This window comes from Pseudomyrmex gracilis, unplaced genomic scaffold (genome assembly GCF_002006095.1).
Source record: "Pseudomyrmex gracilis isolate BER0280 unplaced genomic scaffold, ASM200609v1 scaffold_6, whole genome shotgun sequence".
NCBI lineage: Eukaryota > Metazoa > Arthropoda > Insecta > Hymenoptera > Formicidae > Pseudomyrmex > Pseudomyrmex gracilis.
Genome location: NW_018020590.1, coordinates 1,182,838 through 1,197,502, shown reverse-complemented (window position 1 = coordinate 1,197,502; position 14,665 = coordinate 1,182,838). Strand labels below are relative to the sequence as shown.

Genomic DNA, 14,665 nt, shown 5'->3' with positions numbered 1-14,665 from the left:
TATATACATATGCACAGTTTGAAGGAAGTCTCTTCAATATTTATTTATTGTAACATTTATTTCATCAAAGCATGCACCACAGCTTTAGCATTTAATGATTTCAAATCCGTGTAAGTTTGACCAGTTCCAACAAAAACAATCGGTTGACCTGTAGTATATGTCATTGTAATAGCAGCTCCGACCTACAAATAAGTTTTAGAATTATAACTTTATTTATGATAAAATACAAAACTTGTGAAAATTAATAAACGTCACGCGAAAGCGAAATAGTAAATAATTCATTAAAGTAGTAAAAAAAAGAAAAACTCAAGAGAAAGTTGGTCATTTATAATATTGAAACGCAAAATTACAGATTTTAGATTTATAGTAAGACCTATCATCAACATCGCAATAATTATATATATATAAAAGCTCCCGCTATTCCAGTATTATTAAGTTTCTTAGAATTGTTGAGACTTCAACATTCTCTTACATGAAAATTATAAAATAGCAGAAAATCCTACCTTATCATCAATCGTATCAAATTTCGTCAATACGATACCGTCAATAACATGAGGGTTGGCAGACTGACTGTAATCAGCCAAGGCTTGATTGAATTTCATCAGTTGATCCACAGCTTCATTGCCGACAAGAGCTTCTCCGACGAATAACACTAAGTCTGGCTCGTTTACTTTTATTAATTTTGTCAAAGCTCGCATTAAAGGTTCGTTATCCTGCATCCTGCCTGCGGTATCGATTAAGACAATATCAAAATTGGAATCTTTTGCGAAACGAATCGCTTCCATAGCAATGCCAGCGGCATCCCTGCCGTATCCTTTCTCGTATAGCTGCACCATTGACTGATTTCCGTATTTCTCTGGCGGATGCAAGGCATTTAGATGTCGCATGTGCGTTCTTAGTTGTTCGACAGCTCCGGCTCTAAATAAAAACTTATTATATAAAATAGATGATTACCTATCACATATTAGATAAAATATTAGAAGTATATGTCAAGATACCTAAACGTATCGCATGCGGCAATCAACACACGAAAATTATTTTCTATCAACCAGAAACAAATTTTCGCCAAATTCGTTGATTTGCCAACTCCATTTACACCGCAAAATGTCATTACATAAGGCCTATTATTTTTCTTTGCCTCTAAAGCATCTCGCAAAACGTCGATTCTTCTTTTGGGAGAAAGTATTTGCATCAGGGCATCTATTAAAGTAGTCTTCACTATATTAGTTATGCTGTCAAAAGTGCCTAACACTTTTCCTTCTAGCTTCATTCCGACAGAATCACATAATTTTTGAGCAATATCGGCGGCAACATTTTTGGCAATTAGATGATCCTTCAACTTCTCCAAAACTGGTAACATATCTTCTTGCTTTAGAGATTTACTGCCGACTAAACTTTTGAACATGGAGAACATGCTTGTCTTTTTTTGCACTTGCGGCTTAGAATACTCTTGATCGTAATCGTCTTCAGATTCGCTGTCAACTTCCAGATCGCGTATACCACCTTTCATCTGTCCAACTAGCTAGAAAAGATAATAAAAGTAAGAATAAAGGAATGATTAATATAAAGTTTAATGTATATACTTGGCTAAGAATGTACAGAGAAAAAAATGTATAAAACTTTTACTTAATAAAAGATAAATAAATTTTTTGATCAACTTAATTAATAAGATGCAAGAAAAATTATTACAGCTCTATTAGCTGCTATATAATCGTCACTCTTTTCAGGCTTATCTTTAGTACGTTCCAGTGTAGCAAGATCCTTAGCTGTTCCACTCAAATCCCAAATGCGTGGTTTTTTACCAGCCTTTTCAGGTTTAGGACTTTTCCTACATATTATTTATATATATATTAATACATGTATAAGATATATACATACGTATGTTATATAAAACATTAATAAATTTATATATATGATCGTGTTTGAATCGAATTACATTCTCTAAAACGTATTTTCAAAATTAAAAAAACAACACTTACTGTTTATCAGCTTTTTTCTTTTGTCCTACCATCTTCTGTGCAAGTTTCATACGATTGGCAATCAGTACATCCTCTTCAAGTTCTCCATTATGTACTACTGTCTGTTTTGGCACCTCCTGCTTTGTAATTTCTTGAAGTTTTGCTGATAGAATAAATTATTTTATAAAAAATCAAGATATTAATTATATTTTTTATATTCTTATGATTACTGATAAAACATAGACTTTGGAATTGGACCTAGAATTTATAGTTCTATAATTTTTTGCAAAAATTGAGTAGATCTTACTTACCATAATCCCCATTAGAATTAATGACTTTCTTCTTTGTACCTAGAAGTAAGAAACAAACTTGAGATATTGATTGAAAAAATTACTTTACAAAATACAAAAACTAGTTCGTGATTATAGATTAAAAATTCTGCAAAGTTTATTTCACTCTCTTTCAAATAGTAAAATTAGGCAAAAAGAATAAAGCACTAAAAGAAACAATATTATTAAATATAAACCAAAAAAAAGAAAAAAACAAAGAAATTGAATAATACTGATAAAATATGTCACTAAAAATTTAAATTAATACTATTTAAGCTATTTAAGTATTGCATTTTGCTTTTCTTTTGGATATAGTTCCGATAAGATTCATCCTCCAATTTGTATAAACATTTGTGAATGTTTTAAGGCTCTTTGATATTTTTGCAGCTATTTTGGATTGATAACGTCAGAAGGAAAGAAAATACCCAAAAGTGCATTTTATGTGAAAAAATTAAAAGTATGTTTGTGTTGCTTAAACTTCTTGAATTTTATTTTGTTTTTGTTTTCTTATCAAAGTATAAACACATATATCTGTCTTATTCAAAAATTGCAAAAAAGTGTAAACAATGCAAACAGATTTCATATTTTCTATGTTTAGTTTTTGCAATGACCAACGTTGCCACTATCAAATCGAATTTAACGCTTAAATATCAAAGAGCCTTAATGCTGCTAAATAAATATATCTAAAAGGATTTAATTCAAAAAAACTTTTAAATATGTTTATTAAGAAGCATTTAGGATCTTGACACAAAACTTCACGCAAATTGAAAGATAGACTTTTTCGTAACTACAGCCTTTCCTTTTTTATATTATATCATAGTCATACTTGACTTCTTATCATCCTTTTCATTTTTCTTCTCAATCATGCTAGCAACAGTTTTCTTGGACTTCTGACTTTCATCAAAAGTGCGCATTTGCTTCGGTATTTTAGCTTGTATCCGCGACCACTGCTCGGCCTTTTCAAGTAACACACGGTACACAGGCTCAAACTCAAAATGTGTAAACCAATTTGACCTCTCAAGCTCATTCTTGAAACGATCTCTAAACTCTAGATGGATGTCATTTAAAAATTTGTCCACATAAGATAACTGCAATATCTTTTGATATGCCACCACAAATACTAGCTCAAATTCATTGTCGAGTTTGTACTGCAACCTCAGAGAATCATGCTCAAAGCTTTGAGTCCCTGTACGCTCCTGTGTGTAAAAATTAAACTTTTCTTTTTATAAAGAACTTTATTTGCTACATATATTATTTTATTACCTACTTAAGTAATTAATTCAGACTCTTAATAAAATATATACATAGTATTCTTTCTGTTAAAAGTTATTTAAGTTAATTATAACTACGTAATAACTAATGGCAGTAAGATATATTTAAAATATTTCATCTTATCAATTCTAAAACTTTTTTTAATCACTTATTATTAGTAGTAATGAAGTATAGTACAAATAAACAAATATTTTTTTATAGAAGGAATAATTGTTTTGTTGAAAATAATAATATAACAGAATAAAAAGATCAAAAGAGTAAACATTTAAAACGTTAAGAATTAATACTGTAAGTAATAAAAACAAAAATCAAAATAATGCAAAATTAAATGCAAAAAAAATTGTTTTTAGGAAAATTGCCAATTTCTATATCATTCTCGATCAACTTCATCAGTTGATTAAGTGAAATCACCAATCGTTGATGCGTAATCAAATGATTACGTTAACTGTGTTAACCAGAGTTGGTAGAAACAAACATATGTATAGGTGAGTTTATTAATTTATCAATGGATTAATTGCATTAATTTATCGATAGATAATCATACAAATACAGATTTGCTCCGTGAAAGCTCTGCATTTGCGCATAATATGATTAATCCATTAATAAATTTCAAAACTTGTCCACATAATTCAAGATCAAAGTTTAACGTACAGTTTTAACATACTATGTCAATTTGCCTACTCAATACTAAAGCCAGCAATTTACCTGCAATATGACACTTCTAATCAGAGCATTAACACTGGGCGCAAAAATATGTGACGTGCTCTGGAAGCACCAAAGCACTATGCCGCCCTTGCTAAATATTGTAAAAAGATCGAGCATTATTCACCACAATAAAATACACCTTTATGAGAAAAAGAAGCTTATGGAAGCTTGACAAACCACATCACAACGTGCCAAACTACCAACAAGTTAAGCTCGTGTTACATTACAGGTTCGAAGTTTGTTCTTTTTTTCATATCTAAGGACTGAACTCTTTGAAAAGTGCATTTACGCTAAAAGCATTCTTTTCATCGAACATGACGTCACACCGGGCTGTTCTTTTTCAAAGTACTACAACGTTCTTTTGTATTGGTCGATTTTTTCAATATGACCAATCCGATTGGATATTGGGGATATGACCTGTGCTCGCTAACGTTAAGAGCGCTAAATCGAACTTACTCAAGGTGCAAACGTGGAAGAGCTAACATGGCTACTGTCTAGTGACGTTTATGTTCGGTTATCGTGATGTCAGATGCTTGGAAAAACATCTGGTGACCCGTCAAGCAACGTGCTGCCGATAGCATTCCGTCAAAAGAATACGCGAAGAGAAAGGCTAGTGCGAGAGCGCGTGTAGTGAAGACACGATGATGAACATGTGGAAAGTACGGGAGCTAATGGACAAAGCGTAAGTTTATATTCCATGAAAGCGCGATATAACCTTGCCTTGGTTTTTTTAGAACATTCCGTTGCATTTCCTAACACGTCTTACTTCTCATTAATATGTATGTACGATCGCGTAAATATGGAAATCCTATAAACATATCACTCTCTATTAAAAACATTAAAATTTATGTAAATGCGATTTTTATTTGTATTGTAAAAAAGAAGATACGCGTTTGAAAATATCCAGTCGATTGTATTGGTTTTGCTGATACAAACTGTATAATCGCTTTCGATACATCTCGTTCTCAAGAGGTAAATGTAGAACGAGGGGAAGAGAGAGAAACTCGTAAAACTGGAACGTCGTGGGTAATTTTATGACGCGACCTTGAGATTTGATAGTACTAAATGATGTAAAGTGAGAAAGACAATCTCAAAAGCAAATAAGATATTAAACGGGGTATTAAACTTTTCTCTTTTTTAATGCATTTGAGATATATGTACATCTTATCAACTGTATTCGATGTTGCAAACTTTTGCACATATTTTAAACATTTTTATAGCAACTTTTATTTATTCTTGCTGTAATCCTCTTGTTTAAATTTCATTATTTTAATATCTAATTATATAAAAATACATCTTTATGATGATTGGCAGATTTTAATTATCAATTTAAAACTTATCAGAATATACTTTTATAATGCACTGAGACAAAATATTTTCCATATTGGATACTTAGTTTATATCTCGTATATAGAAACTATTCTTACCTTTCTATGAAATTTAAAACACCGTTGCAAAAAAATCAGCCTAGTCAGGAGTTAAATCCCAATTTCCTGCATTCTGAACACCTTTTCTATCATAGATCATAGATAAATTTAAAGAAAAATTTAACTTAAAATTTATTTTTATAATTACTTTAAATAAATTATTCAATTCACAATTTACAAGAAAAAACACATATGTATACATGTATACACAATACACATATACTATAAATTTTATTTCTAGGACCAACGTTGTAATGAATTATACGGAAACAGAGGCCAAAGTTCGAGAGGCAACAAATGATGATGCATGGGGGCCAACAGGTATGTCAGTAATATAATTTTTTTGATGATAACTATATGTATTATAAATTATTTATATCAAAAAATAAATGTTGTTTAAGGGGCTATGATGCAAGAATTGGCTCAGGCTACATTCACATATGAACAGTTTCCAGAGGTAATGTCTATGCTCTGGAAAAGAATGTTACAAGAGAATAAACGTAATTGGCGTCGAACATACAAGGTATGATCACATAAAAAATAGCTTTTATGATCAAGAGAGTTTATATATGCTATCAAGTTGCTTACAATGTAAGATTTTTATTTTATTTAAATGTATGTATGTGTATGTATAATATTACAAATTAGTAAATAATATACAGAAATTGATATAAGTGCATGTTACTTTATTAATTTTTTGTCTATTCTTTTTACAGTCATTGCTTCTTCTTAATTATTTAGTTCGTAATGGTTCAGAACGGGTTGTCACATCGTCACGCGAACATATCTATGACCTTAGATCTTTAGAAAATTATACCTGCCTCGACGAATTTGGAAAAGATCAAGGAATAAATATTAGACATAAAGTTAGAGAATTAATTGATTTTATTCAAGATGATGATAAACTTAGAGAAGAAAGAAAAAAAGCTAAGAAAAATAAAGATAAATATGTTGGCTTATCTAGTGAAGCAATAGGAATGAGATTTGGTGGTGGTGATAGATGGATGGATAGTCCTAAATGGAACAAATCTAACGTAGAGACGTACAATGATTGGGATTGTCGCGGAAAAGGATTTGAGGATGGAAATAATAGGTATATATCTAACATATTGATACATGTATATTTGAGCAGCACTGAATTGTGTGCGACTAGACGTTATACAATTAGAATAAAAGGATCGTGAGCTAAGACCGAAAAAAACGGCTTAAACTATATCAAAGTTGTTTTTAACGTTCTATCAACCACGTTTAACTTTTTTTTAATATTTAGTAATTTGAGTGAATTCTCGTAATGTAAAATTTCATATTTTAATTTTACAGCGATGACGGTGAAAGAGAAGACTCGGACAACGACACTAGTCCAAGGAAAAGTGGAAGAGAATATAAAGATACAGTGGATAATGTAAATCAAATCGCTAAACCTGCTCAAATATCTATACTTTCTACAAACATATCTCCATCACGAATAAGAACTGTTAAAAAAGTAGATCTTGGAGCAGCAGCAAGTTACGGAAAAGAACAATCTAATGTAAGTGCAAAGGAGTTTTATGTTATATTATATATAATATATTTTTATTTATTTTTATTAATGTTTTTTATATTAATATATAATAATATATAATGATTTATATCTAATAAAAACATTATCATGAAAATTTTAAGTTATAATCAAAACATATTTTTGTATTTATAGAATAATGTTCCAGTACAACAAAATAATAGTTTATCATCGGCGACAAATCAACAGAAGACTAAAAATGATATACTGAACGATATTTTTGAATCACAAAATGACAATAGTAGATTAGACGATGACGATTTTAATCCAAGAGCAAACACTCAGTCCTGCATTCAGCAACAAAACACGAATTTAGAATTCGGTGATTTTACCAGTGCATTTAATAATTCTGCGGTTAAGATGAAGGATGACAACGATGAATTTGCCGACTTTACGTCTGCTTTTAAGAATGTTACAATATCTAATCCTTCAAGCCAGCCGCAATTGCCGCAATCGCAAATTAATTTGATGGGTGTAACTATGCCACCTGTGAATAATTCGATAGTAAATAATATGAGCATCAATAATGCAGTACAAACAGCGGGTACAACAGCATTATCTGTGACTCCTGTTATTCAAAACTCTAATGAATCTAATGATCTTTTTGATTCTCTTTCACCGCAAAGTCTCAGCAGTCAGATAACCAATAACAATACAGGTAATATTATTAGATTTTAAATGATAATTTTACGGACAATTTGTAATTTTAATTCAATAATCAAACTAATGTTTTTTTTAACTACTACAGATCTCTTATCTAACTTGGATACTTCAGCGAGGTTGCTTGATGGATGTATAAATCATAAAAATTCCAATATTTTTATGCGAACAAACAACACATCTAACACTGTCAATTACGCAGGTGAGTGTAGTTAAATACATACTTTTTTTAGTCACATAAATTAGTGATAATTTGCTGTAGTTACATAACGTGTGTGCGTTAGTAACGTTCACTGTCATACATATATACACAATGTCTATAAATTAGTGACGAGTGAGATTTTATGAAATGCATTAAAACGGTAGAAGAAACGGGATTTTCTGAAACACGATTCACACTATACATAATGTTACCGTCATCTTGAGCCTATTTATATAACTTCGTAACGCGCACGTATACTGTTAACGTATTTTTGCGCAGAGATTGCAATAACATAACATGAATTCTGCTTTATATTTTGTGACAATATTAGTTATTCATTAGTCGCTTGATAATAAATATTAAATTAGTGGTGCATGCGTTTCTGTAAAAAAATGCGTGTGTGAAAAACAAATTTTCTACGTTTGAAGCTAATGTAATTCCCCCAAGATAGTCTTTCTTGCAGCTTGTAAAACAGAAGAGAACGTTGTGTCGACCGAAAGTCAATCGAATAACGCCGCCAAACAATTGCTGGAAGTATTGTGCACTGTGTGCCAAATTAAGAGTTGCACCGATTTGGAGAGAATAAGATCGTCCATTACTAACTACGTCAGATTTTTGCCAGGGCCTCTTACTCCTCAAAAATATACTGGTCTTGATTCTGGTGTGAAAGTGGATACTATGTTGTATGGAAGAATTTTAGAAGAAATAATCAATAAGTTTGATCATACAGACGATTGGCCATTAAATAAGAACGACTTAGATCCCCTCATCAAAAAATTAATAATAGTCGATGGTGCAACTATCTTTATGTTGTTGGAATCTTTGAGAGCTTTAACTGTCGCTTTAAACGAGTCCAAAGAAGAGAAAAAAATTCGTACTATTTCAATAATATTGGAAATTCTATTAAAGAGTGATGCAGTATTTTCGGGAATGGTGGACGCATGTAATTGTGGAGCGCAATTACTGCAGGAGGAACATATAAATCAAGCCTGGCAAAATACAATACAAATATTGGTATCTTTACCAAATCGCGTGTCTAATAAGTTAAAGTTTAACATGTTAGAATCCTATGTGCCGCAAGTTTACGTAAAGATACTCTGTTATCACACATGTCACGCAATATCGTTTGTCAGTTATGGCTTATGGAAATATGACATTAAACCAAAAACAGACGTACTTTCATCTTTAATTAACAAAATTGTAATAAATTTCAAGCCTGTTAATTTTACTTTCTTTGTTGATATCTTAAAAGAATGGTGTTTTGAAAATAAGAACGAACGATGTTTAATTGAAAGTATATTTCATGAATTAGATTCGGTTACCATTGAATACATAGCTACTTTATTGTTGAAAAGTTGTGATCCTAAACTCGGTGTGCGTCCTGTTTTCGGAAATTTGTTAACGGAACCAAGTTGGAAATATGTTTTAACAACAAAAATCCCTTTAATGCGTTATTACGAAAATGAAAAACTTGTTATAAACTTGATTTCCTACTTCTCATCTTATTCAGACAAAAGTATTTTATCCGAATTATTAATTAAACTCTTAGAGATTTGGAGCGATAGCAGTATTTTAAATCATATACCTATGGAACAGCACAAGTACATTACACAGTTGATTATTCTATCTGTAAAAGCGTGTAAAAACCATTTGAAGCAAACTGAAATAGAGCAATGCCAAAAATTATTGTTTTCTGGGATATCTGTTCATCTTGAATGTACAAATGTTTTCTTACGAACGATAGGTATGATGACCACTGAGATTTGTATAAACTCTTTGTCTAATGCGGATGCACCAAAATTAAAATTCGAATATAACAGCTTTTCTGAACAAATATTACAAGAACTCGAGTCTTTGAAAGATTTAAATGCACTTGAGTTACCTATAGATTCAAAAGAGCAGTCTAAACAAAGCAACGAGGTAAATAATGAGAATATTGAGTTTAATTTTCTGATTAACAGAAAAATTTATGAATTGGCTATTGAATGCCATATTGTTCCCGATCTAGAAAATCTAACGAATAAAAACAAAGAAGATAGTACTTCGAGAAGTATCACGATAAAAGATATTCCAGTGGAAATGAAAACAATAAAACAGCAGATTGAACCAAACTGCGATAGCAGTTCAGATTTGGATAGCGACGATGACTTAGTTCCTTACGATATGAGTGACAATAAACTGTGTAATAAAACACGCCCGAAATATTTACGAGATTTGTACAAGAATTTAACAGATGAACGAACCATCACTAAACCCGATATTTTTTCGGAATCCTTGTCAGTCTGTGAAGAATTAATACTAACGCAGTTACTAAACGATGATGTATCCTTCGCTATAGAACTGTTGCAACTTCTCGTAACGTTAAAAGAACATTCGTACGTCGAGAACTTTGCACTTGTAGTTTTCAAATGTTGCGTGGCGATAGTAACTGTGCGTCCTAAAGAATGTGCAGAGTTTTTGTGCAAAGAATTTTACGAGGAAGATGGGAAATATTCACTAAGTCAGCGATTACTGTTTCTGGATATATTAGCCGAATCTGCGAAACGATTGTCAAAATTCACTGTTGATAATACGAATAGCACTGACGATGCCATTAATACAACAATTAAGAAAAAGCAGATTTCGAGCCCTATATCGCTTTTTATAGATATGGAGGAAAGTAAGAAACAACAAATATGGTACAATGAAGAAATTGAAATTGATCTGGAAGCATCAGAAAATCGATCTTTAAACTGGCAAGAAATTATTGATAAAAGAGTTGCATTACGTACGAGACGATTTGCACATGAATCAAAATCTCCAAAAACTTATATTAATAAGTTTGGGAATGTTGTATCGTCGTTTTTTTATCCGCTTTTGCACGGGTTTGGTCGTCCAGATATTTATAAACTTAAAGGCTTAAAAATTTATAAGGATCAAGAAAATATTCTGTTATTACGTTTTTTGAAGACATTATCCACTATAATGTTAGCGGCACAAAATTGTCCACTGGCATCAAAGATGGGCAAGGAAATTTTAGAACTTACATGGACATTGAGGAACCACAATGAAGCGACAGTAAGATTAGCTGCTGTAGAAAATATCGCTTCCGTGCTTGTAGCAGTGCCGAAAGATGCTATCGTCAGTGAATTGTTTGAACTTTTGATGGAAATAAGAGAGTGGCTTTTATTGTCACAGAATGTCATCTATGGCGAACATGATGCAAATTGTAGAGCGTTAAACGATAAAGTATTGTCTTTTGTCACTTCACTTATTGGATCCGCTTTTAGTATAAAAACTAATCAAGAATAATTATTGTTCTTATTGTCGAACTGTTTACAGCATTATTATAACATTAAATTCATGGAAAAGTTTTAGCGTAAATCTATGTAAATTTTAGCATAAAATGATAAGTTACAATCAATCTACATGTAATTTCTAAACTATACTATACATATATCAGTTAATACTAGTAAAAGCATTTACTTTTGTAGAGAAAAACATTTAACATGTATTTGTATATGCATGTATATATACTTACAAAATTTAATCGATTGAACGATTAAAGTCACAGGCATATATATATATATATTTTATTGTAATATATATATATTCCATTAGATATAAAATTACGTGTGTAATAAAAGTGTACATTTGTATTTTTAATATCACACTTCAATATGAAAAAATGTTCCCTTTTTAAAATGCTCCACAAATTTTTAATGAGAAATAATGTCATTCAAGCAAAAAACAATTTGATTAAAAATATTCTAAAATATTGAAAAACACGAGATTTATAGATATACAACGAACAAGTACAAGATAGTGATCATAATATGTGTTACGAACTAAGATTAGTGTCGTATTTAGGAACGATTGGATTGTCACCTGTTACGAATCTTCTACCACCCACTTCCACTAATACAAAGAATCAAACGTCTAGTAATATGACGTCTTCTATGCAAATCGGTTCAACGTGGGCTGGTTCGGGATTAAATATTGACCTCGATAATATAATGGGTAGTAAAACAAAACAAACCGGCTCAGCACCGACAATGAACCAATTAGCTAGCAACAGCCCACAACATCAGATGAAAATAACACGTAAGTCATTCTTTAACTACTTAAGTTAATTCAAGTTCTATTTGTGCGTGTGTGTGTACTGAATACTATGTAATTTGTAAATTATAGACAACACTTCTGAGTGAAATATTAGTTATATTTTATTGTTTCTTTGCTATCTACACAGTCAAATCTCTCTATCGTGATTACTCTTTTTATCACTTCCACATTACTATTATAAATAAATTTTTTTATACTTGTTATGCGTAGAATAAAAATAATTTATGATGCGTTTTAATATGCTACTGTTGTTAAAAAGTGGAGGAGAGTCACAATAAAAATCGAATTTAGTCCCGACCGATTAACAATACGAGAGACTCGACTGTATGTATGTACATATATAATTGTACGTACATGTAAATTAACTGCATTAGTTTAAATATCATTTTAAGAGAGCCTTATAGAAGTTAATACAAAAAATAAAAAAATTTTTAAATAAAAATGTAAAATTATGTGTGTGCGTAGCACCAGGAATGTCATCGATGGTTCAATCTCTGCCACAAAACCAACCGCAGCAACCCAATACAGCGTTCTTTCCCGCATTCGAATAAAGAATTATTGGATAATTTAACTGAAGGCAGTATTTTCTCTCTTCTATATTTAAAAAAGGATATTCGTAAAAATGGAATAAGTCTTCATTAATGATACATTAATGACAAACTACACTTAAAAAATTGCGATTTTACTATTATTCTTATCGTAAACTTCAGAGATATAAACTAAAAAATTAATAATCAGAATTTTACTGTTACAATCGAACCTCACAAAGTGAAATGAAAGAATTTCTTTGACTAAAGTACTTCTTTTATGCTTAAACTATTATATACACAATTGCTATACAAGCACAGACAGGAAATAATCTTGTGACAAGTTTCAATGCTCTTGATTATTATCAATAGAAGGAAAATTTTATAATATTATGATTAAATCTGGTCCTGAAAATTTTGCTTCAATGAGGTTTGATTGTATCTCGAATTTCTAAATATCATACAATATCTTTTCACTTCAGAAATTAGTTTTTATGGTTGGCTATTTACTTTCTAAAATTTTGTTATTTAAAAAAGTATTATGTGCGTAATATTAACAAAATGCTTGTTTCAATCTGCTTTAGCTTTGTTATTTTGCTCAAGCCAAACATATTATTCCAAGAATATACCTAAACATACTTAAAAAGAAAGTATCAAACTTTCAAAGAGCATATAATAATAAGAAATATCACAGTTTCAATTTCTTCGAATGAGAATATAACCCTTTAAGACAAAAGTCTTAAAGAATTATATACATATACATGTATATGTGTGTGTGCGCGCGCGTGTATATATTTCAGCATATGCTAAAATTCGATTTTTTAGTGGTTACAAATTATTTAAGTGATTCACAGAGATATAATGAATTTGATACATATTTTTTTGCCTTGGCCGACTATAGTTTATACAGAATTAAATGTTAAGTCAAACATATATTTAATACAATTCTTATTTGGATAAATTTATAAAATAAATGTTATTGTAATTATTAATATAAAAAATATAATTTATACAGAATTAAATGTTAAGTCGGAATTTTACTGGGATGTAAAAGAAATTACAAAAAAGTAGTGACTGATTGTTACCGACATTAATCATTGAATGTGCTTCGAGAAAAAAAATCTGTATAATCTTGTACATCATGGGTTTTTAAAAATAAGAAGTAAAATTAATATGAGAACAAAAACAAACAACTGAAGACAAATCTCATAAATGCAAATAATATACAATAATAACAAATAACATAAGGAAGATCAATTAATTTTCTAATTATTGCGCGCGCAAAGCAGCTAATAAATGTGTGTATGTTTGTGAGAGTGTGAGTAATTGTGTGTTGTGTGTATATATACATATATAATCTAAATATACAAAGACTAAAAACAAGAACAGCATTCCTTATAGATGCATGTAATATGTATGTGAATAAGCTACTATACTATTTGCGAATTACGCGGGAACAAATTTGGCAGGAATTATCACTGTGTGTATTTTATATATAATGTATATTAGTTTTGGGAAGGAGAATATCGGGATTATGCCTTATTATAAACATTGTATAAAAATATATACATACTGCGAAAAAATTGAGAGAATACAATATAAGTAGTCGCATCTTCTTTTATCGTGTATATTATTAGAATATGGATATACAATTGGTATAAAAGTTGATGCTTTTAGAAAACTATAAAGCTATAGAAAAAAAGATGGTTATTACATTAGAGTCCCAAAAAGACATATATGTAAAATGGTAGCAACAAAAAAGGAGTTATGCGAAAGATTATTGTAAATTATAGATATTATTAAACCTTAGTGCTTCCTTCTCTTCCGATTATTACGGAAGAACCTATAATTAATTATTGAATCTTTTTCGTAAAAAAGATGTAAAAACGCGGTGTATTTTTAACATATATTGTAAAATTAAAGTTT

General features: G+C 30.4%; 2 protein-coding genes across 4 annotated transcripts; one reads left to right on the top strand and one right to left on the bottom strand.

The window, feature by feature from the left end:
- Positions 1–39: 39 nt before the first annotated feature.
- LOC109858962 (signal recognition particle receptor subunit alpha homolog) lies at positions 40–4,501 on the bottom strand. The gene is made up of 8 exons (XM_020436716.1): positions 4,265–4,501; positions 3,114–3,483; positions 2,270–2,308; positions 1,980–2,121; positions 1,690–1,828; positions 999–1,522; positions 504–918; positions 40–182 (listed from the first exon to the last, which is right to left on the bottom strand). The coding sequence occupies exons 1-8, from the start codon at positions 4,379–4,381 to the stop codon at positions 57–59; spliced, it is 1,872 nt and encodes a 623-aa protein (XP_020292305.1). The 5' UTR covers positions 4,382–4,501; the 3' UTR covers positions 40–56.
- A 241-nt stretch (positions 4,502–4,742) lies between these two features.
- Positions 4,743–13,921, top strand: LOC109858450 (clathrin interactor 1). Of its 3 annotated transcripts, XM_020435731.1 has the most exons (9): positions 4,743–4,946; positions 5,933–6,012; positions 6,093–6,214; positions 6,408–6,784; positions 7,012–7,219; positions 7,385–7,907; positions 7,998–8,111; positions 11,961–12,194; positions 12,678–13,921. In XM_020435731.1, exons 1-9 carry the CDS (start codon positions 4,906–4,908, stop codon positions 12,761–12,763), a joined length of 1,785 nt encoding a protein of 594 aa, XP_020291320.1. In that variant the 5' UTR covers positions 4,743–4,905; the 3' UTR covers positions 12,764–13,921. The 3 variants fall into 3 exon arrangements, with proteins under 3 accessions (XP_020291320.1, XP_020291311.1, XP_020291301.1); XM_020435722.1 differs by lacking the exons at positions 11,961–12,194; positions 12,678–13,921 and adding an exon at positions 8,575–11,683; XM_020435712.1 differs by lacking the exons at positions 11,961–12,194; positions 12,678–13,921 and adding an exon at positions 8,563–11,683.
- The last annotated feature ends 744 nt before the right edge of the window (positions 13,922–14,665 follow it).

Bases quoted from the DNA above. Each gene is read 5' to 3' on its own strand.
- LOC109858962 (XM_020436716.1), bottom strand. From the start codon at position 4,381: ATGCTCGATCTTTTTACAATATTTAGCAAGGGCGGCATAGTGCTTTGG. The intron at 2,122-2,269 runs GTAAGTAAGATC...TTATTCTATCAG, and splicing joins TAATTCTAATGGGGATTATG to CAAAACTTCAAGAAATTACA. The intron at 919-998 runs GTATCTTGACAT...GTTTTTATTTAG, and splicing joins GCCGCATGCGATACGTTTAG to AGCCGGAGCTGTCGAACAAC.
- LOC109858450 (XM_020435712.1), top strand. From the start codon at position 4,906: ATGATGAACATGTGGAAAGTACGGGAGCTAATGGACAAAGC. The intron at 7,220-7,384 runs GTAAGTGCAAAG...TTGTATTTATAG, and splicing joins ACGGAAAAGAACAATCTAAT to AATAATGTTCCAGTACAACA. The intron at 7,908-7,997 runs GTAATATTATTA...TAACTACTACAG, and splicing joins GATAACCAATAACAATACAG to ATCTCTTATCTAACTTGGAT.